Source organism: Otolemur garnettii, unplaced genomic scaffold, assembly GCF_000181295.1.
Source record: "Otolemur garnettii isolate 467f Iridium unplaced genomic scaffold, OtoGar3 scaffold00002, whole genome shotgun sequence".
Classification (NCBI taxonomy): domain Eukaryota; kingdom Metazoa; phylum Chordata; class Mammalia; order Primates; family Galagidae; genus Otolemur; species Otolemur garnettii.
Window position 1 is genome coordinate 22,609,649 of NW_003852397.1, and position 24,049 is coordinate 22,633,697.

The following is a 24,049-nucleotide window of genomic DNA, read 5'->3' on the forward strand; positions in this document are numbered from 1 at the left end:
AGCAACCTCCAGCTCTTGGGCTTAGGCAATTCCCTTGCCTCAGCCTCCTGAGTAGCTGGGACTATAGGCACCTGCCACAATGCCTGGCTATTTTTGTTTCAGTTTGGCTGGGGCCAAGTTTGAACCCACCACCCTCAGTAAATGGGGCTGGCACCCTACTCACTGAGCCACAGGCACTGCCCCAATTATGTCCTCTTGATATGCACTATTTTTTTAGTATTCCCTTGCTTTCCGGAAAAAAACCAAAAAAGTTCTAATTCCCTCTTGTTCTTTCTCTGTTCTAGCCCTGGAATTAGTCATTTCTCCAAAGATCCCTGGTTCCTTTTATTGGATGATGGTATTCAGACACAAAGATACACCGGGATTTGGATGCAGGGGTGTTTAGTACTAGCGCATTGTTTTTCCTGGGTTGTTAGTGACCTGAGCTGCAGAGGAGGCATGCGCGTGCACGCACGCACGCACGCATGCACACACACACTCACACACACACTTTCGTCTAGGTTTATTTCTGTAGGTAACTAAAACTCTCTGTTTCTCTCTCTCTATATATATTTACACACATACACAGGTTGTATATATATGCACACATATACACAGACCACACATATGAGGTACATTTTCCAATCCTAGAACTTAAATGGTGTTGAAAGTAATTATTTTTCAACTTCTGCTCTTTCATAAATTGAAAATTAATTATTTTCAACACCATTTGTATTTTTCATATAATACAAGAAGAGACAGGTACAGGTCGGGTGACTTGTTCAAGGTTTAATAACTAACAAAGACCAGAAGGAGGGGGTGAATTTTCCCGGCTAATGCTGTTTGCACTGGTGTATAAACACTGCTCACTCCATGTACGCTCAGCCACTTTGCTTTTCTCTGCTGAACAGCACATTTTGCATATTTTATTTAAATTTCAAACAATCCTTAGAAGAGTAAAAGCTCTTGGAGGACAAGGTTCATTCAGGTTTAATTTTAGATTCCTACCATGGGGAGCCTTGCCAGGGAGGAGACATAGAACCATGGACTGGGAGTCAGGAGGACCTGCTTTGCCACAGGCCGCGAGGACATGAAGTGGCATTTTAAACAGACACTTAACTTGCCTGATCTTAGGGTTCCACATTTCTAAAAGGCGCTGCTGGTGAGACTGTATGATTTTTATAATCTCCATCCACATTAAATCTTAGAATTGCTTTGTTTTCATAATCATATGAATAACTTAAAAAATACAAGAATTTAAAAAAATCTATCATATCTATCTTGTACTTTCCATATAATTTCACACGAACTTTACGGCCACCCTGTATTTGAACTTTTTTGGTACTATGAATTTTAAGAAACTATTTCATTAAAACTTCAAATTTGAGCCTAATCTTTAGTGAACAGTTGGCAAGTTTAGAAAAGTTGGCAAGTTTAGAATCCACTTTTTCAAGCAAATACTTGCAAAGCACTCATAAAGAGCCTAAAGAATGAGAAAAACACAGGTTAAAACAATAACAAAAATGAAAAAGGGATATTTAACCTAAAAATGGTATATAAGGCATACATACCTTTATAAATGAACTGGTACTATGATACTATGATCGTTAGTTTCAAAATTATAATTTAAACTTGAGTTAAAATTTAAGTAATGGGTGGAGAGTCAGATGTATTTTTTCTATTCCTACCACTCATTTATTTAAGATTATTAAATTCTTTACCAGTGTTCTTTTTAACTTTTATATCTCTTCTTTTCCTCTCTCTTCCTCATTTTCTCAAAGTCTTTGTATTGGCTATGATTACTCTCGAAACATTTCCCTTGTTGCTTGTAGTGTTTTTATACTCTTTCTGGCTCCTTTACTAGAAGTGCCCGTTATCAGGAGACATGCCTTTCTGCCTCAGAATTAATACTGAGCAAGCCCCAGGAGGGTGGCTTATGGAGCCTTCTCTGTTTCTCCACTTAGATCGGTGCATACAAAGCATAACACAGTGATTTTGGAATGATCTATGGCTGCCTCTGTAAAGCTTCCAATTTCTTTTTCCCTACCTCTCACCTCTTTAATTTCTCTGGTTTCTCAACAATGATTCAGTGCATGGCTAATCTGGGTAAGAAGTGCTCACCCAGAAGGGCCTAAGGTCAGACTTTGTAACGGAGTGTCCCCAATGCTTATTCTTTCTATACTTCCTTAATTTTCTATTCAGTGCTGTTTTTACTTAAACCACCACAGTTCACAAACTATATGATCACTTATTTTAATTCCTTAGTTCAGTCTTTCTGTTGTTTTCCCTTCTCATACCTGAAATATGAGAACCCCTGTTCTTACCTACTCAAGTAAGAATCTGAAAACCTGAATTATATAGATGAGGTTGGACTTGTCCTAGAAAAAGTGGCATATACCTCATCATTGAATATCACTATGGTCACCTTCCAAGTACTCCTGTTGAGAAGTTATGTGTTAATGACAATGCCTAGTCCACCTTTCAGAGCAGTTTTGGAACTCTTTTTCTGGAATGGCCATCCAAGCTGTCATTATACAAGGTCTGATGATTGAGTCTGCAAATTCATTCTAGAAAAAGTGCTACATGCCTCATCAATGAATATCACAGTCATCAGCTGGCCAAGGGGAGTACTTTGAAGGTGACCATTTATTGGGTGTAGAAAGACAGTAAAAATATGAACGGGTTGTAGATAAATAAAATGGTTTCGTGATTCTATAAGGAATAATTAAAATAACGAATCAAAGTATAAGCAGGCTATACAATCATAAAGGCAAATGACTAAATGAGATATCATTTCTTAGAAGATGAAGCAATCCTTTACAGAAATCTCCAACTCCCTGCATATGCCTATATTCTCTAATTAAGAAAGACTTAGGGGAAGTATATCCCAAGAATGACTTTATCCTCTATCATTACTCTTTACCTGAAATAAATCATTATCTCTCCCTTAGTGTCAATAATGATTAATTTTCTAATCATTTTTCCTATATCTAACTTTCTAACTTCCTTAATTGGGATTCTTTCTAATTCTTCAAGCAGTTTTTTAACTACCTCTTGAGACAGTTGATATAGCTCATGCACAGAAAAGAGTTAATACAGAAGGCCCAAAACTGTCATTGAAAGGCTGACCTTTGGCTGGTGTCAGGGAGCCTGGATTTGGGGAGGGCACCCATCATTATCTTGTCAGGGCCCGGGACTGGCCAGGTCTCTGGCCTGGCTTATCTATTGTCCAGACGTGGAATGCTGTGCTATCTTGCTTGGGATTAACTCTCCTTAATTGCCTGAAGGCTATTTGCCTTAGCAGAAGGGAGAGAGAGAAACAATCTTAGTAAGAAAGTATATCTTAGCAGGCTTCTTGGAGAGATGCTGGGCAGACTCCCTGTAAGCAGGAGAAGGGAAAGAGTCAGAGGGAGTGAGTCTGTGAAAGAATAGTGTACATGCTCCCCGATTGACCTCTCCTGCAGCTTCTTATAGATATGATCCTGTGGCTACCTGCACCACAAGCGTAGAGACTGCCAATCACTGATGTTCTCGTCTAGCGCTCTCTCCTATTAAGGAGAGCCGAATCCCTTCCCCATGCCCTTATCACCAAGGTGCTGTATTTCCGAGATGTTGCTGGTGTTTCCTATAATCACAGAGTGTTCCGAGCTTAGCTCTCGCTTCTCCTTCCCATGAGCTATATGGTCTGCTACCTTATCTAACTAATAAGAGTAGGCCACGGTGCCTAAACTGTTCATACAATGAGCTTTATGCTAAAAGTCTGCTTTCAGGAGTATGGAATCTTAGTATATTAGGAAGAAGATGCCAACATGACCCCCCCGTAAAAAACTTGGGCAAGGAGTCTCGAATAAGCTTCCCTGACAGATAACATTTACATGTGTTGTCCAATTTGATCCTGGAGAGGCCTGTTGAAAACTTGCACCTGATTTCCTTTGAACTTTGTCCGCATGACTTTTCCCTTTGCTGACTCTGCTTTGCATTCTTTCACTGTAATAAGTCACAGCCATTAGAACAGCGTGACTTATCCACTAGGAGTCCCGCTGGGAATCACCGAATCTGGGAGTGGTCTTAGGAAACTCTGAATCAGATACATATCTGTATCACATAACATCTAAATTATAATACATCTTTATAGATATTGCATTTACCTTTTTACTTTTACTAGTTATTTTGTGGAATCATAAAGGATGTTTTCTTTTGTGTCTGGGATCCACTCAAATGATGTTTATTATGTTCATGTACCTGAACATGTGTCCAGTTATAGTTTATACTCACTGCCTTAATGCAAAGGTGTTCAATGCAAATACATTTAACCTATTTATCCAGTCTAATACTAATTGTTCCTGGGATGTTTCCGCTTTGTGGCTTTTATAAATAGTGCTCTAGCTACAAACCATAGCTATAAGCTTTGTCGTGCGTGTTTTTAGTATCACTACATATATTATTTCTTTGGTGAGCATGCTAGGACTGGGACACAGGTTACACTATTCTCAGTCCACACTGGTAGGCGCTCTCCCAAAGTGGTTGTGTGAATTTATACTACCACCAGCAGGATACTATCAGGTTCCATGATGTCCTGTATCTTCCCCAATATTTGGTATTTTCTATACTTTTTCATTTTAGTAATTTTGGTAGAAACACAGGGGAATCACATTTCAATATGCATTGTCCTGCTGGGCACCATTTCATGGGTTTATTGATCATTTGGGGTATCCTTTTCTGTGAAGTGTCTCTTTAATTCTTTTGCTCAATTTCTAATGAGCTCAATTTTCTAGCTAATTAGTAGGAGTCTCTTTGTGCATTTTAGATACGTCTTATTTCAGGTTTAGGTATTACAAATATCTTTCCCTCTTTATCAGTTGTGTTTTACTCTCGTAATGGGGACTTTCGATGGAAAGAATATCTTATGTAGAGTTTGTTGATTTTTTCTTTCTGACAAGTACATTTTTGTCTTCTCCTTAAGAAATATTTACCGATTCTAATATCATGAGGACGATGTATATTCTTCAAAAATTACTGTTTTACTGTTTATAAAATTAAACTTCATAATTTTTGGATAGTGTGTGTTAGAGGTCAAAACATATTGCCTTCCATGTAACTATAGACAACCAGCATTTTATTGAAATGAGTATCTTTCCCCCTCCTCCCAATAGTTTCAGCTTTGTCATAAATATAGTGAACATATGTTTGTGGGTCCATTACTAGAAGCTGGCTTTCCTTGTTCAGAATAACTAAAATTGTGGTAGCACTAAACTGTCTTTATGGCTGTGACTTTACTATGGGCCTTGGGAACTTAATTTTTCATCAAGATACCTTTGCATATTCTTGTTCCTTTGCATTTCAATTTAAGCTTAGCATCAGGTGGTCAAATTTTAAATAAAATTGGGATTTTGATTGCTTTAAATCTATAGGTTGATATGGGGGGAACTCATGTTTTACCAATATCATACATATCATACATTCAAATCCATGAACATGACGCATCATTCTGTTTACTCGGGTCTTATTTAACTAATCTTTTTACAATAAGATTTTGTAGTGCTCAGTGTGAGGTGTTATCAATCTCTCATCAGATATATTCCTACTATGAGATTTTTTTGATACATTATAAATGGCATCCCCTTAAAATGCTGTTTCACTTGTTGCTGCTCAGCTATTGTTTTTTAAATATTAATGATGTAATAGCCCACTTTAAGGAATTCCTTTCTGAAATGAATTATCGGGTAGTTCTCTTATGTTTTATCAATTTATTGTTTTTCCTCTACGTATTTGATTATAGCATTAGAAACTAGATGAGAAACTCTGTCCTTTCCACAGTTAAGAGTGGCTGATTGTTAAACCTGGGCATTAATAACATTGCTCCTGCCCTCTGGAGTGGCCATAAATGTGAGGTACCTCCAGCAGGCTTCTCAGGAATGAGCTGAGGACAGCTCCAGGTCATTTCATGGAGCAACTCAATTTCCACTGAAGTAAAATGTTTGAATTTTCTTTACATCAGTTCTACTTTTTCCATTTTTCTCCATATCCCAGTATTCTAGTTATTATCATTCTGTCAGAAATTACTAGAATAGTAATACTTCATATGCAAAATGTAAAGCAAAGAAATATTTAACTTCCAACTAATATGGCATTGGGATGAAGAGAGTGAGCATGAACCTGAGTGTCCTTAACTCTTATCTTTTCTGTTCAGTGGTTAGGATATTTCACTGGGAACATGGTGAGGAAACGCCTACTTATACTAGCAATGAAAACAGAAAAAGGAGGTTCTAGTGCCCCTTTTGGAGTAAATTAAGAAGAAACTGGTTAGATACAAGGTATTTCAGACATAAAATTGTTAAGGGGGAACTTAACCAACTTTCAAAAGTCAGGTAAATGTGGATAAATGTGCTAGATATCATTAATGAGAAAAGGGAAGGAATGTGCCCAGACATTAAGGGAAGAGTCCCAAAGCAGTTACGTGATGGAAAGGCTCCATGATGGCCATTCAGCTACATCTTCCTACTGGCCTTTCTTGGGAAGGCTGGGGGTAGCGAGAACAGCCCCCTCCATGTAGATGATCCTGCCCAGAAACAGTGTTTCAAAGGCAGAGTGACGACATGGGACAGCAGGAGCAGAAAAGATAACGATAATGGTAAAGATAAAAGATAATGATTCACTGATGAGAACTAAACGTCATTGAGAACAAAATAACCATTCAGAAGACTAATGAAACAAAAAGTTGGTTCTTTGAAAGGTAAGTAAAATTTATCTAAACCTTTAACTAGATTAACAGAAAAGATCTCTGATAACCTCAATTAGAAACAAAAAATGGGGAAATAGAATTTATCTAAACCTTTAACTAGATTAACAGAAAAGATCTCTGATAACCTCAATTAGAAACAAAAAATGGGGACGAAACAACAAATACTACAGAAATACAAAAGACCATCTGTGCCAAGAAAATTGAAAATGTGAAGGAAATGGACCTGGAATTACACTACCTCCCTAGACTCAACCAGGAAAAAATAGAACTCCTAAAAGAACAATATCAATCACTGAAATTATAACAATAAAAAAGCTTCCAACAAAGAAAAAGTCCCGTACAAGAATTCTACCAATCCTTCAAAGAAGAGCTCTTCCCAATGTTGCAGAATATATTATAAAGCACTGAAAAGGAAGAAACCCTCCCCAACTCCTTCTACAAAACTAATATCAACCTAATCAGGAATATCAATCCTAAGATCAACACCAGGAAGGACACACCAAAAAGAAAACCACTGACAAATATCAAAATTAATAAATGCTGATGCAAAAATACTCAATCAAATCTTAGCTTACAGAATTCAGCTACATGTAAAAAAATAATTCATTGTGACAGAGTGGGGTTCATCCCAGGGATATAAATCTGGTTCAACATAAGCAAATCTGTAAATATAATTTAGCACATAAAGAGAAGTAAAAACAAAGACCATAAGATCCTGTCAATAGTTACAGAATAAGTAATGCCAAAAATTTAGCATCTTATTTTGGTAAGAACACTTAAGAAAAATATGCATAGATGGGACATTACTTTTTTTATTTAATTTTTAATTAATTCATAACTGTACATTTATGGGGTACAATGTGATGATTTAATATAAAATGTGGAATGCTTAAATAACTGATTAACATAACCATCACCTTACTTATTTTTTGTGGTAAGACACTTATAACTTACTCTCAGTTATTTTGAAGTGACTCTTGCATTGTGTACACTAGGTGAGATCCCATCACATGCCCTCCCTCCTCCCACCAATCACTCTCTCCTCTCCCCTCTGGCATCTTCCTCTCCCTCTTGCTAGACTGTATTTCTGTTTTATCATTTGTATGAATGTGTAAGGGACATTTCTTAAACTAATAGAAGTCATCTACTACAAACTTGTAACCAGTATCACATTGGAAGGAGAAATACTGAAAGCATTTCTACGTAAAGCTGGAACAGACAGATGTCCACTATTGCCACCTACTATCCAAGTGCTGAAAGTCCTAGCCATGTATTCAGACAATGGAAAGATATCAAGGGTATCAAAATGGGGCCAGAGGAGGTCAAACTATCGCTCTTTGTGGGTGGTATCATCTTATACTTAGAAAATCCCAAGGTCTCAATCACCATTCACAGAATCCTGAAAGTAATTAAGAAATACAGTAATGTTTTGGGATATAAAATCAATGTTCACAAATCAGAGCCTTCGTACATGCCAACAATAATCAGCTGAGAATCAAATCAAAGATACAACACTTTCCACAGTAACTTCAGAGAAAATGAATATACTTAACAAAGGATGTGAAGGATCTCTACAGAGAGAAATATGAAACACTGAGAAAAGAAATAGCAGAGGATGTTAACAGATGGAAGAACATACCATGCTCATGGCTGGGAGGAATCAACATGGGTAAAATGTTTATACTACCCAAACAGTCTACAGAGTCAATGCAACACCCAATAAAATACTGATGTTATATTTTGAAGATCTTGAAAAAATAGTTCCACGTTTCATATGGAGCCAGAAAAAACCCCAAATAGACAATGCAATTCTACAAAATGAGAACAAATCTGGAGGCATCCCATTACCAGACTTCAGGTTATACTACAAGTCTATAGTGATCAAACAGCACGGTATTTGCATAAAAATAGAGACACAAATGTATGGAATACAATAGAGAATCTAGAGATGAAACCAGCCTCATATTGCCACCTGATCTTTGATAAAGCAAACAAAAGCTTAAACTGGAATAAAGAATCCCTATTTAATAAATGGTGCTGGGAAAACTAGTTAGACACATGTCAATGACTGATCCTGGACCCACACCTTTCACTACTTACCAAAATTAACTCATGATGGATAAAAGATTTAAATCTAAGACATGAAATTCTAGAAAAAAATGTGGGAATCACTCTGACTCTTATCGGCCTATGAGAAGAATTTATAACGAAGACCCCATTGGCAATCACAGCAACAACAAAAATAAATAAATGAGACCTGATCAAGTTAAAAAGATTCTGCACAGCTAAGGACACAATCAACAGAGCAAACAGCCTTCAGAATGGGAGAAGATAAGGGCAAGCTACAAATTTACAAAGGGCTAATAACAGAGCCTATAAACAACTCAAGCAAATCAACACGGAAAGAGCAAACAATCCCATTAAAAGCTGGGTAAGAGACATGAATAGAATATTTTCTCACGAAGACAGATGAGTGGCCAAACAACACATGAAAAAAATGGTCTTTGTCCCTAATCATCAGGGAAATGTAAATCAAAACCACTTTGAGATATCACCTAACCCAGTGAGAATGGCCCACATCCCAAAGTCCCAAAGCTGCAGATGCTGGGGTGGATGCAGAGAGAAGTGAACACTGAAGGGGGGAGTGCAAACTAGTACAGCCTTTAAGAAAGAGGTCTGAAGAGCCCTGAAGAACTAAGAGCAGACCTTCCATTTGATCCTGCAAGCCCATTTCACTAGGCATCTACCCAAAAGAAAAAAAGTTGTTTTACCATAAGGACATTTTTACTCAATGTTTTTAGCAGCTCAATTCACAATAGCAAATATGTGGAAACAACCCAAGTGTCCATCAACCCCTGAATGAATTAATAAACCACGGTATACCTATACCATGGAATACTATTCAGACATAAAAAGTGATTTTGTATCTTTTGTAACAACTTCGAAGGATTTGTAGAACATTCCCCTTAGTACCTGTAGAATGGGAACATCAAGCATCCTCTGTACTGAATGCTGGAATCAGTAGATTAAGAACTATAGGCCCACATGAAGTAATACTCAATTAAATGCAAGAAGAGGGGAGGTGGGGAGGAGATTCAGTAAGTTCCCACTCCGTGGGTACAGTGCACACGTATATGGTACACTTCCTGGTTAGAGGACATAATTACAACTCAGACATTACCTTATACATGCAAACCACGTAACCTAATTATATGTATCCTCATAGTAATCTGAAGTTAAAAAAAGAAGGCAGGAAAAGGTGAACATTGAAAATAGCATAACTTACACCCCTTTTTAACTTCTAGTCCTGATCTTATGTTTGAAAACCATAAAGAATACTTGGAATTCTTATTTTTACTTTCATTATATGATTCTGAAAACTCCATGAATCAGAGTTTCTCAGTAGCAAAACATGGCACACTCTTATGCCCCTTGGTTATGTTGATTCTTATGACAGCTAATGGAATGTTAATCTCTTCTTATAATTTCCTACATTTAGATCTAAGTAATAAGAGGTAATAATAGCTAGATTTCCTTTGCAGCCTCTAACACATCATACTGATGGATTCTGATTAAATCACTAGGACAGGTCCTTCCCAGTGAAATCTGAGTACCAGGAAAGCAAAGCAGCTATAGACTAGCCTTAAGAATAGCTGTGACTATGTTGACAAAATAATTTCAGCTAAACTTTCTTACCATTTACTCTAGCAAGTAGCCATTTGAGTGAATAAGAAATCATTGATTGTTACAGAATTCATCAGAAGAAAACTCACTTGAATAAAACTGATACGGAGTCAGGTTAGGATTAAATTTAATTCAATTCCTATTACCTTATGAGTTATATTTACATGCCCATTTAAAGAAATAAAAAAGAACTCTAGTTGCATATGAACTTTGCTCTGACTCACATGCTCTGCTCTAATACTCTTCAGAATTGCTGTAACTAGTATAACTAGTGTGAATAATCATTAAAGATGAAACAGCTATCTTAAGTTTAGTTTAAATTCTATTACCGAGTCAACAAACATTTATTGTACCTAACAGGACTCCCACTGTGTCTTGTCCCTGGCATACAGTGAGGAACAATATACTATAGTCTTGTAATATAAGACTTCAAATTTGGCTAAATATTCATTTTTATTTTTTAAAAAGTGAGAGAACGCAAGAAATCTATGGCCTGAACAGAAAATATGTGTGGGAAAAGGCCACTGCAAACTGGAATGTCTTACAGAAGGACATCAGGGCTTCCAGACACTAAGTTCTTTTCTTTTTTTCTTTTGTTGCAGTTTGGCCAGGGCCAGGTTTGAACCTATCACCCTCAGTATATGGGCCCTACCCACTGAGCCACAGGCACCACCCAGCACTAAGTTCTTTTCAACACAGTTGTTCTAGATGTGGAAGAGAGTAGGAAAGCAAGGTTCCAGCTGATCAGGACTCACGGCTGAGGCTACAAAGGTGGGAGCCGGGAGAGGGGCAGGTGGGACACAAGGCTCGTCCATCGGAGTCATTCAGGATGGAGACAAGTACTTTCTAGACTATTCCATCCAGCACAGGGGTTCCTGGGCAGGGCTGTCCTGCTCACTGCAAGTGGCTTGGAGAGTGAAGATTCACCTTGTCCGGGTGGCACCTGTGGGTACTGCGCCAGCCCCATATACCAGAGGTGGCAGGTTCAAACCCAGGCCCGGCCAAAAAAAAAAAAGATTCACTTTGTCCCATGAAAGGAAAACTTCACTGAAGCTGGCAAACTCCAGAGACTCCTCCATGCACCCACGGTCGTGCGATTATTAATGTTGCACTTGTTTTTACTTTTTATATTGAGAAATACTTTACTCACCTACACAGACATTTTTAACAATAAAGTGCTCACAGTTTAAGTACACACAGTATAACAGATTTTTGCCGACATGTACACCTGTGAAATACTGAACCATTCCTTCACCAGAAGGGTCTTTCATGCCTCTTCCCCGTCAATATATATGGCTAATGCCATTTTGACTACTAAGTATGCCTTTAAAATGCTCTGCCAGGAAACTTCCTATTTTCACACTGAAAAATTTCATACCAGAGCTGACCACCCTTGCATGGTGTTCATCTAAAATGTAATCACGTGGAAAGGGATATTTCCTTAATAAATGTGGTTTTTCAAATGTGGAAAAATGTTTAATGTTCAGAAAAAGAAATAGATTAGATCTGGAAAGAAACAATTTAAAAAAATAAACCACCACAGTTTTTCCTCAAAAATTCTCAATCATGAAAGTTTGGTTTAGTGTATATATATTTCTTTTGTAGTTATAAAACATAAGTTATGTCCTTCTGAGGGAAAGCACAAAATTATTATTATAGTTACGAAGAAAAGACAGTAGTTAACACTTTTGTGTAGTTACAGTAAACACTCCTCAAGCACTTCATAAATTTGTATTTTAATCCCTACTGTAATAGTAAGGTGGGGTAATCCATTATTTTTCTTGGGGAATGAGGGTTTACATTATTGGCCCAATGTACATAAATGCTAAGGGGAGAAGTCAGGATTTGAACTCATATAGACTAAGGCTATAGTCTCATCTTTCAGACCATACCAACTTACTGAGATGCAGAATTACAGCAGGGCCAGATTATTAGATAAAGAAGAACATCCACAAACGTACTCTTTTTTACTACTTCTGAGTTTGGGCAATTATTCTTTTTATTCATTCCCACATGGTAAGATTGATTTCTGTGATCTCAACACAGTCTAAATATCACATCACGTTTGTCATCATAATTTCATTTCTATTGAAAGAAGAACAAAATGGGAGGTGCCTGTGGTTCAGTGGGGCGCCAGCCCCTATGGAGGGTGGCGGGTTCAAACCCGGCCCCAGCCAAACTGCAACAAAAAAGTAGCCGGGTGTTGTGGCGGGCGCCTGTAGTTCCAGCTACTTGGGAGGCTGAGGCAAGAGAATCACCTAAGCCCAGGAGTTAGAGGTTGCTGTGAGCTGTGTGACACCACAGCACTCTACCAAGGGTGATAAAGTGAGACTCTGTCTTTAAAAAAAAAAAAAAAAAAAAAAAGAGGAACAAAATAATGCTTAAAAAACTAATGTAAAAGCAAATGAAGAAATAAATGAATAAAAACTTTTTTTTTTTGAAGTTTTGGCCGGGGCTGGGTTTGAACCCACCACCTCCAGCATATGGGGTCAGAGCCCTACTCCTTTGAGCCACAGGTGCTGCCCGAATAAAAACTTTTAAATGTTAGACTCATCAATGGCTATAATTTCTTAAGTATTAAAATGTAGCATGAATATATACATATATTCCTATATAAGAATATATATATATATATATATATTCTTTTTCTTTTAATTTCAGGTTAATGTGAGGGTACAAATAACCAGGTCACAATATTTGAATTTTTAGTTAGAGTCCCTCTTGTAATTGTGTCCTGTACCCAAAGGTGTGCCATACATTGTGCCCATTAAGTGGTAGCACCCCAATCCTCCTTTCCCCCTCAATTCCCCTTCCCCCAACTTGAATTAAAATGAGTTTTTTTCCTATGTGGGCATAAATTAGATCATAGCATCATTATATTTAAAGAACTTTCTTAGAGGTTGTTGTACTACCCTTTTACTTTTCTCACCTTTTTTTCTTTTTATTAAATCATAGCTATGTATATTAATGCAATCATGGGTACAATGTGCTGGTTTTATATACAATTTGAAATATTGTCATCAAACTGGTTAATGTAGTCTTTGTGGCATTTTCTTTTTTCTCTGAGAAAGCAGAGGTAATATGCACCTAAATACCTTCTGCTATTATCTTCTAAAAATTTCAGCTCTATTTCCTGATATATAAACTAATTTTTTTTTACATATACATGTGTTTATTTGATTTCCATTTTTTGCCTTCACAAAATTAAAGAGGCTTAAAATTTAATAACAATAACAATGTTAAGATAAGGACTAGAAACAACAACCTTGTGAAGAATGAACAAAGATAAATACAATCAGAAAAGAAAGCAGATGATTGCTGCAACAAAATATTGAGCAATAATAATAATGCAAAAAAAGTAACATTCATATTGTCGATAAAAGTATGTCTATCATAGAATGCTTTGACTTTGAGGTTCAGTATGGAGTTATCAGTTAACTACTTTTTTTCCCCCAAAGTCTCAAAAAATAGAGAATATTTATTTTTATAAATAAAAGTAGAAGATAATTTCAAAAAACAGATCATGCCAAATCTTATAGACAATAGGAAAAGAAGAAATACTTCAAAATCATTCTACTTCATCTGGGTATACCTGATATTAAAATTGGAAAAATATGTTATTATAAAGGGAAATCACAAACATTTTCACTTATAAATGAGGATGCAATATCCTAAACAACATATTAATAAGTTGAATTAAAAATTATTGTTCAAATAATGTACTTTGGTCAAAATTAAATCCAATTTATGTGAGAATTAGTCACTATTTTCTTTTTTTTCCCTTTCCTTCACCCCTCCCCCTCCTTCTCTCTCTGCTCTCTGTATGCTAAATTTTTAGAATAAAGTAAATGCTTATAAATTATATACATTTTCTCTTTTCCTTTGATAACAGTGGCTATGTATTTTAAACTATCATGAGAAATCTTAATATTTGAATTGAACACGTGTATTTTCTTAAGTAAAGCTGCTTCATTATTCATGAGTCAAGAGGAAAGTCTTTCTTTATGGACTTCACACTTTCATGGTGAAACACAAATGCTAATTGAGCAGACTGATGATGAGATAGAGAAAAATGATGACAGGAAAGATGCCAGCACACAGATACTACAGTCATTCATTTTTATCTCAAATGAATCAACCACGGCTTATGAATGTAGGTCTAACGCTAATTCTGGCAGCAAACCGTGCGGAGCACCAACCCTCCCAGGAGGCCAAGTCTTCATGCAGACAGCTTTTTCTCATTTCTCTCATTAGAATACACCAAGTAGCTGCACAATCAAACAACTCCTAAATGAATGATTAGAAACACGGCGAATGTGGGAGACTCTCCTCCACTCTGAACTCCAAATACTCATTCAAAGATAAAAATGTTTGCTCTTGTCAAAGAACCTGGGCAACTAAGCTATAATATGCAGAGAAAGCAGAAATTGCCCCAGCTATTCGCCATTGCAGATCTCATTTCATGGCATTAGTTAGGTTAAAAAAAAAAAAGGGTAAACGATATTCACTCTAAGTGCACAACAGATGAAGACATGGACCAATCAATCTCCATCCATCTAATCTCATATGTGTATGAGCTAGCTTGGTTCTTTTTATATTTGATTGTCTACCATGGAAAGTTAACAGAGATTTTTAAATAAGTAACTTGCTATTTTAAGCTGCTACTTCTGAGCTTTTCTGAAGACACTAGTTGATCAGTGGCACAAGACCCTTCAGACGCTAAATGGCAGAAATAAGCTCTTCTAAGGTTTTTCTAAATCCTTCCTATTCTCACAACAGGATCCCTTCATTCCAGTACTAGAGGATGGGAAGTAGCACCCATTACTTGTTAAAGACACCCAAGTGAGTTGAGAGCTAACTGTGTAATAGAAATGCCACATTTAATTGGCCCTGAAGCAATGAACAAAGCTCTTTCATCTTAGAAAGGGGAGAGCATGGAATTTAAAAAGGAAAAAAAAATAATTAAACCTCTTACCTTTTGTGGCAATCCGTACACACTGGGTTTTAGTTTCCTGATGAAATAAAAATGAAAGAAAATGGTCAATGCATAGGTAAAGTTCCTGTTTCATAAACTATAACTGTTACGAAGATCAGTCTGAGGTCATAGCAAGGATTAGAAACAACAGAATTATTCAGGAAGCTCTGCTTTAATATACACTCTCGGAGAAATTTTTTTAAAATGTAAAAGAAATACTTAAAAAACTTTCCAGTATTTTCTCAAGATGTAGGTATCTCTTTCCCCTTATCATGAATAGGCCAGTTTTTCTGTGACAAGTAGGACAGCATTCTACATACACGTATTGTGCCTCTTAAACGATTGGAAAGCATATTGGCAAAGCGAATGCACATCAGACCCAGCGCTAAATTTAATTTTCATCTGGTAGCTGTGGACTCTACCAAAGCTAAACGTTATCTACTCTCATTTGGATCCTAGCATGTCTGAGGAGCTATAAATGAGAGTTAGAACAATCACCAAACGCTGCATCATAATTTATTTGTTCTTTCTTTTCTTTTAATTTAGCTGACAGGAGTTAACTGCTTCTCAGATTATTCTCCTCCGTTTGCCAGACTGAGCGGGTACAGAAAGTAGGAGCAGAAGAAAGAAAGGACGAGAAAGATGGTGTTGTGGACCGGCAGCAGGAGACGCAGGCCCCTGACAGCAGAAAAGGGCCTGGGCCCACCCTCGCTTCTGTTAAGACTTAGTTCATTCAGTGTTTATCTCTGAGTCCACAAGAGATAAGAAAAGGTACCAAAGCCTGTGAATGAAACAGGCTATGTGTTTTCAAGATGCATTTTTAGGCTCAGTGCCCATAGCTCAATCAATGGTTATGGCACTAGCCACATACACCAGGGCTGGCATGTTCGAACCTGGCCTGGGCCAGCCAAACTACAATGACAACTACAACAAAATAATAGCCAGATGTTGTGGCCAGTGCCTATAGTCTCAGCTACTTGGGAGGCTGAGGCAAGAGGATGGCTTAAGCCCAAGAGTTAGAGGTTGCTGTGAGCTGTGATGCCACAGCACTCTATATAATGAGACTCTGTCTTAAAAAAATGCATTTTTAACTCCATCTTGAGTAGTTCTTTGTAATTTCCTCTTGGGCATTTATTGTTTTTTAATTAAATAGAGGGGGAATGAGTAATTAAAAAGCAAATTTTACACTTCTATTATTTAATTGTGACCTAAGGCCTTCATGGTAAGCTTCAAGAGATTACTTCACATTCCCATAAAGGCCCGAAGGGGTTTCGATTGCCTGAAAGCAATTCCTGTTAAGTCTCTATCGGCATTACCAGCCTCTGCTGGCAGGAACCACGTCAATTTTAAAACTCTTTGCCAAGATAACTGTGAAATATATGGTTGTTATTCTGTACTTTGATTAAACCACAGTATAGATATATTAACAATTGGGAAAGAAAATTTATATCAAAGCTTTCAAAGGGTGCCAAAGAAAATCCGTTATAAGTAACATTCATTAACACTCCCCTCTCACAACAGAGCAAATAACAAAAGTTAATTCGGAAGCTCTCTCCTCTCTAAAGGTGAAAACCCTAACACAAAACTATGTTTCCTAGTTTTCTGTGACTTTATCCCCCAAAATGGTGAGTACCTTCCACTGTGTTCTCTTTTTTTGAGTGGCTCAGACGTACCAGGGTATAGAAGGTTATGCAGGTAGGAAGTGGGTATTGGACTGGCCACTAAAGAACCCCATTTGGATAGAAATAAACTAGAAGGGAAAAAGCATCTTCACCCATGAGCAGCTTCTGACTTTGAGCACATTTAGATGATGCTACAGCATTTTTCCTTTGCCATCTGTAAACCAATCTTTCAGGGAGGTAGAAAGATAAAACTTTCATTCAAAAGCAGCTTTTCAACACCCAAGGTTCTCGTGGCCCCTGCAGAGGGACGAATGGATAGTGACATGTTCCAATTAAACTCTTCTAAGATACAAAATGACCAATGCAATCACGGATCATAGATCACTCCCAGGTGCCCACCTTAGGGACTCAATTACACAAACCTTGCAACTTCCTACACAGCTAGACGTCTGCTAAAATGTCATTATTCCTATTCAATCTTAGACTGTAGAAGTTTCTATTCTCAACATTTTTTTTTCTTTATCCCTCTTTGCCAAAGATGAAATAAAAGTAAACACATGAATAAAATAAGTTTTAGGAGAGAAAAATCTTTCCGAGAGAACAGCGGGAGACACTTAAGGCCAGGTTGTTTCCCCTACGGAACCAGTGGTAGTTTCGAATATCCTGTAGTGCTTTCCTCTTCAATATTCATTTGGGATCAGAGGCAGTGTTCAAAACAACTGTGTCCAAAATGGGAAAAGGAGGGGCAGCGGGGAGACAGAAGGCAGCCTCCCTAATGGCCCAGCAGCCAGTCCTCACCGGCGCCTTCCCTTTAGGTCTGTCAGCTCGGCCACAGGTGCCCTATTACTTGGTAATCAGAGGCTTGCTACTTGTTATTTACTATTTGACTTGAAAACCTTGCAAAGTTTATAAACGTTTATTAGCCTGCTGTGGAACACGCATTCTGTTTATCCTGCAGTAAATTTAATCTTTTGAAGTGCACCACTGCTGAGAGAGGAAAACAGAACAATGCCTGGCATTTACTGGGGGTGGCATCCCGGGGGGAGCACACCCACCTTTTCAAATCACTTTACTCACATTTGCTACCACGGTTGCCGCACAGAAGGTGCAGGTACCCACAAAACAGGAATCCTGAGAAATGTAACTGGCGTGCAGCTTCAGCCCAGTGATAGGTTCCCAAACTGTGCATATACTGTTGGGGGCAGGAAAAAACACCCCCTACATAACAATTGTTTTCCTTTATTATTTTTTTGTTTCTGGATGAATGGACTCCGGCTTTTCCTCAGGGCTGTGAAAAAGCAAATCTTGGAGGACGCTCACCTTTTCCACGCTGCTCATTGCCTGGAAATAGATGTTGTATCCTTTGCGTGGAGCCAGAGGGGGGTTCCAAAAGCCTTGATAGGTCCTGTTGTCACCCACTGTGAATGGGGCAGGCTCAGGTAGATTCCCTGGGGGGAGTTCTGCAGCGAAGTAATAGGGTGCGCCTCCGCTCATGGCACTTTGGTAGGTGACAGGGACCTGGTAGCACTCCATGGCTCCTGCTTCTCGCCTGGTGCGGTGTGGGTGCAGCTCCTCCACAACAATCTGATAAGCGCTTTGGAGAAAGAGGAGGGTAAAGGACACATTTAGCAATTGGAGATATTAAGATTTTTTTTTTTTTTTTTGAGACAGAGTCTAACTTTCTTGTCCTGAGTAAGGTACTGTGGCATCACACCTGACAACAACTCCAACTCTCAGGCTCAAGAGATTCTCCTGCCTCAGCCTCCTGAGTAGCTGGGGCTACAGGTGCCTACCATAACACCTGGCTATTTTTAAAGACAGGGCCTTGCTCTGGCTCAGGCTGGTCTTGAACTGGTGAGCTTAAGCAATCTACCCACCTCTGCTTCCCAGTGTGCTAGAATTACAAGAGTGAGTCCAAAAGGTGCACTATTAACATACCACATTCAAAACTATTTATAAAACCAGACTTAACCCAGTGCATTCATGCTTTCAGCTATCTTGTAACAAAACAGAATTTCACATGAATTTTATTCTTCCCAACACCAGCATAGTTACTAGGGAAGTGAAACAGGTTAAAAAATAAATCATCATAGAACTCTTCACATTTTAAAATACTAAGGAAGAAGAAGCCCCGTTAATAAGGACCCTGACATTAACAAGAGACACATCATAGATTAAGTTCTTTGTCTGGTATTTTTAAAGGCTTAACGTTAACATTTCCTGGGAATGGATATTATGGAAGGCCTGGCTCCAAGGTCCAACAGAATGAGTGCCTGGGGGCGGTGCTGGGAGCACCAGTGTGAGGTTGTCACAGCCTTCTAGACAGAACGTGCTGACAGGCTTCTCCACCTCCTGACCTTGCTGCGGCATCGACATTGGCTCAGAGCTATGTAGAGCTAAACTACAAGTGACATGCGGCAATACGGGCACAGATGGACAGAAATCTGTCCTCGCCACCGAAATAGACTGCCTCCTTCTTCTGGAGTTGTTATTAATAAAATGTTACAAATTGTAGAAACAGATGGCATTTGGCCTATTAAAGTTCTAACCTAAACCTTCTAGTACCTTTCTTAAAAGTCTTAAAACTTTTCTCCAATAGCTATTATTTCATAGAGAAGAGGGGAGGAAATGCACATTTGAAAATTTCTCTGATTTCTAATAATGTGATTTTTAATCACTTTCTGAAACAGGCATATTAATATTCTTTAGGGGATTCTTTACGCATGACATTTTTTAGGTAAAGCACACCTGAGAAAGTTGACGCTATTAACAATAATGTATGTATTATTAACATATTTTAAAGGAATATGCTTAAAAATTCCTGAAAATTATGAGAAAATACATTGTGGTAGTTTATATAAATTGAACATAAATAAGCTGTGCGTGAGATCACATAGGAATCTTGAGTCTCTGACAAACGTGCTTCTCTATGTGGGAAAAACAGGCGCTACTCAATGGGTCTTCAAAAGGAATGGAATATTTTCTTTAATAGGCTTTCATAAAAACAAAGGGGGCAAGAAAGATAGTGAGAGATAATTTGCATCCATGAAAATTAAAACGGTTTAGAATCTTCTATGAAATTCTAACTTAATATAAACTATTGCACTTAGAAACAAAATATCTTTATCGATTGAGATAAAAAATTACAGTTTAATTTGCAGATTAAAGATTTTCTTTTCTTCCAAATTGTTCAAGTTCTCACTTTCCATTAAAATATTGCTAGGAAACTGATAGGGTAGGATCCATCTCCTTTCCTCTAGAAAGAGGACAGACATCGTATTAACGTCAAAAATTGTAATTTGAGCAAACAACTAAGGCAGAAGTCAAGGTTATGTCGAATTATGTCAACTGCGTCATTGTTTCTCCTGCTGCCAAATTGGGTGGCTAAGCTCGAGAATGCCATTGACAAGATACATGGTTTCTGAGACATCCATGGAGCAAGGACTCATCAATTTTAAAATATAGAAAAATACATAAGCATAGCCCCAAGAAAGAAGAAAAGAATAAACATAGCTGACATCTGCTATATTAAGCAAATCTAGCCCTTCATTTGTCTTATTTTTAATTTATAAAACATATTTGTATGTTGCACATTTGCCTATCCCGGGGATACATCCATTTATGCACATAAGCTTCCACATCCGTGCTTGCCAAACAAACCTTAGATTCCTGCCCTGAAGAACACTAATGATAATTACCCATCCTTGTTAATCATTTAACTTAATCCTTAAAAACAAATTCCTCATTAATTATCTCATACTTCTAGAAAAAACCCAGAAAATCTAGTCAACATTCAATCTTGACTAATTCTATTAAATTGACATAGATTTTATATTACAAATTAAGGGTACTTCATGCAAGGCAGCTTGACTCTCCGGATCTATTAGGAGCAAAGCAAATTGCCAGTGTAGGAGAGGAGTGAAGTAAGAAAAGCTGCAGTCTGCTCTGGGGGAAAGAACCCTGGGTATATAGTCATACAGGAATGAAAATCAACACCCGGGTTGAACTTTTGGATGTGGCATTATTCTCAATTAAAAGAATGATAAATCATTCAATCTTATAAGGTGGGGATATTTTAATAAAGAATTAAATTAAGAAAACTATTTCCATCTATATGTACACACACAAACACACACAAAAAATATTCTATTGCCATGAACTTTAATCTTGTAATGCATCTTTCCCCTCTAGTATCATCCATTCTTTGAATGATCATGGAAGAAATGAAGTGCTGTATTATTGTTATTATTTAGAAACTGAGGCAAAGAGAAATTGAGCTCCTGTTAAAACTCACACCACTAGCCTCACTTTCTCCTTTCTCTATTTTGTGCTAGATTGTTTTAAACTGGACGTTTGTGTCTCTCCAAATTTCATGTTAACACCTTAACCCTCAATGAGATAGTATTTGGAGACATGGCCTTTGGAAAGTATTTAGGGTTGGATGAGGGGCCTTCACCAGATTAGCCAGCACCTTGATTTTGAACTTTCCAGCCTCTAGAGCTATAAGAAATAATTGTTTCTTGTATAAGCCACCCAGTATTGTGTTATAGGAGTCCAAGCAGACCAAGACACATACATAGAGGAAGACATTCGAAACCTGGCTTCTAAGCATAATTACCAAAATATTCTTTGTGCAATGACTGACACAGGACTGAAAGCTAGATGTGGGTACTAGATCTCCATACTCCATCCCTCTCTCACTCCTAGGAGAAATGTCTTCATAATATAACAGGTTTGTTTCTGGATACTTTTCACCCTCAACTATGCTTCACCCCACAAACTGATACAGTAGCCATCACACTCTATATTCAAGTGTTTCAAACGGGGTAATGGGCATTTTACAAGTATTTGCAGAACAAATAAATCGCTTCTGTTCTTTCCATGGAGTTTTTGCTTAGTCAGGATATATTTAAGATTTTTTTTTCTTTCTCCATGAATGTAAAATTTTCACCTCACAGCTCCTGAACATTATTTGAATATTAAGAATTTCCTCAGTTCCCTTCTTTCCTGTGACTTTGTATCAATTCGCTCATTCATTTTCATCTGGAAACTACATATATAACAGCTACCATATAGGCCCTTAGGACAGACAGGTGAACAAAGTCCTAGACCTTGTGGACCTTTGATTCACTTCTCTTTTTTGAAATTTCTAGTGTTTTACCATGGTTACAATGCTTTCTGCCCCCTCCACGTGATACAGTTTAAATACCCAAATATCTATTTTCTTAAAAACTCTCTTTCCTTCTGAAACCGTGATGGCCCATGAGAAGGATTTAAAGTGACAGAGACAACCGCCTGCAAGTAGATTTTCAAAGTCCTCTTCATTTATCTCTCACATTCTCTTTTGCTTTCACCAAAAAATATCCCTTTTCCAGTTTTAATTCTTGGTTCACACCTGTCTGCTAAACTGCTCTCTCTCCCTTCAGAATCCCCTCAGCTGCTACCTTTTCAGCAGACTGAAAATATGACAGTATTTCTTCTTGTAATAATATTGCTAAAAATCCTCTAGTGGAATTTTATTGGGCTCAGTCTTTAGTCAGCTCCTTTCAGGACATACCACTTTGTACATCTATTGTTGCCTTTTCCGAGCACATTTAGACAGCCCAGAGATCAACTACAACCTGGCAAGTCCTTAAACTGTGTTTATACTCAGTGAAAAGCACCTAGAAAAATAACGAAAAGTCACTATCAGGGGAGATCACATTGAACTTGGGACGAAGCCCCAAACTAAAAATTTTAAAGAGCATGTTTAAAAGAAGCTATCTTTCCTTTGCTGTTCAATTTAAGGTTTTTCCTTAACCTCATGTTTACGCTTTTAAAATCTGTTTTTATCCTTGTTACTTGCTTATTTATCAATTCAAATTAATTAAGGGACAGAAAATAAGAAATGGGAAATCAAATTACAAGTGATTTAACTAATTACATGAAATGGGCCTGTGCTTTTTCATTCTTGTGGTTGTTTAATTACCTAATGGTACTTAACTCTAGCTAGAGCTAAATATTATTTGAGCTTAGTGCTCTAGTAATTAAAAATATCCCAAAGCCATCTTAATATTTTTAATCACGCTACCCATATTTAATATGTTCCCCATTCCTTTTAATTACATTTAAAAATATTTCTATAATTAAGTTAAAAATCAATATACTGGCATCATGAATCTTCATTCAACACCCAAACTGCAATTTTTTTATGTTTAAAACATTAAAAATGACATGTTTTACTATAGTATACAAATGCTTCTCAACTTACAGCGGGGTATGGCCTAACATACCCACTGCAAATTAAAAGTTTTGTAAGTGAAAATGCAGTAAATACACCTAACATATCATAGCTTAAGCCTAGCCTACCTTAAATATGCTTAGAACACATCAGCCTATCTGACACAAAGACTGTTTTATAATAAACTGTTCAAAATCTCATGTACTGCACATTCCTCATTCAGGATACTATCAAAATTGAAAACTTGAAGTACACTGAAATGGTGATGATTTCACATTATCATAAAGTTAAAAAATTGTAAGTTGAACTATAATCATAAGTTAGGGGACTACTTGTTTATAATTTGGTTAATCCTTGGTATGCAGTCATTTATAGTTTTCTGGGAGGCCAAATGATGACTTTTTCATCATACCACTTTCAGTTATAAGACTGTAAAAAAAAAAATCTAAGTGGATTTGGCCATGAGTGCAAGAAGAGAGTATGTGATACACCTGGCAGATAGACCTCCAGATTTAATGCTTAAAATGCTGGGTTAGAGTTTGGGTTAGGATTAGGGTTACCTAACAATAGCTTCCCATGGATTCTTTTTAATCCATTACTAAGTAAATCCTCTTGCGAATCTGTGTATACTTTCAGCTTCTGTGATAGCAAAATAATAAATTATACAATGTTATATAAAAAACTTTCTCAATTTTACCTAAAAAGTCTCTTAAAGTATCAGGAGAAATTCCCTAACTCCAATGTGTTACCATTCCTCTTCATAATCTTCCCAAGATCCCACAGCTCCTGTTGATCCTATCGCTCAATGCCAACATTTTGGCTACAGA

General features: G+C 37.3%; 1 protein-coding gene across 2 annotated transcripts in view; it reads right to left on the reverse strand.

Annotated features, from left to right (window-relative positions):
- PTPRK (protein tyrosine phosphatase, receptor type K) overlaps positions 1 to 24,049 on the reverse strand; it is a 548,103-nt gene that overhangs the window by 93,845 nt on the left and 430,209 nt on the right. For both annotated transcript variants that reach the window (XM_003781656.3, XM_012806133.1), the window contains exons 12-13: positions 18,323 to 18,596; positions 15,381 to 15,417 (exon numbers count right to left, since the gene is read on the reverse strand). In XM_003781656.3, the coding sequence (XP_003781704.1) occupies positions 15,381 to 15,417; positions 18,323 to 18,596 (311 nt within the window). The remainder of the gene's footprint in view (positions 1 to 15,380; positions 15,418 to 18,322; positions 18,597 to 24,049) is intronic.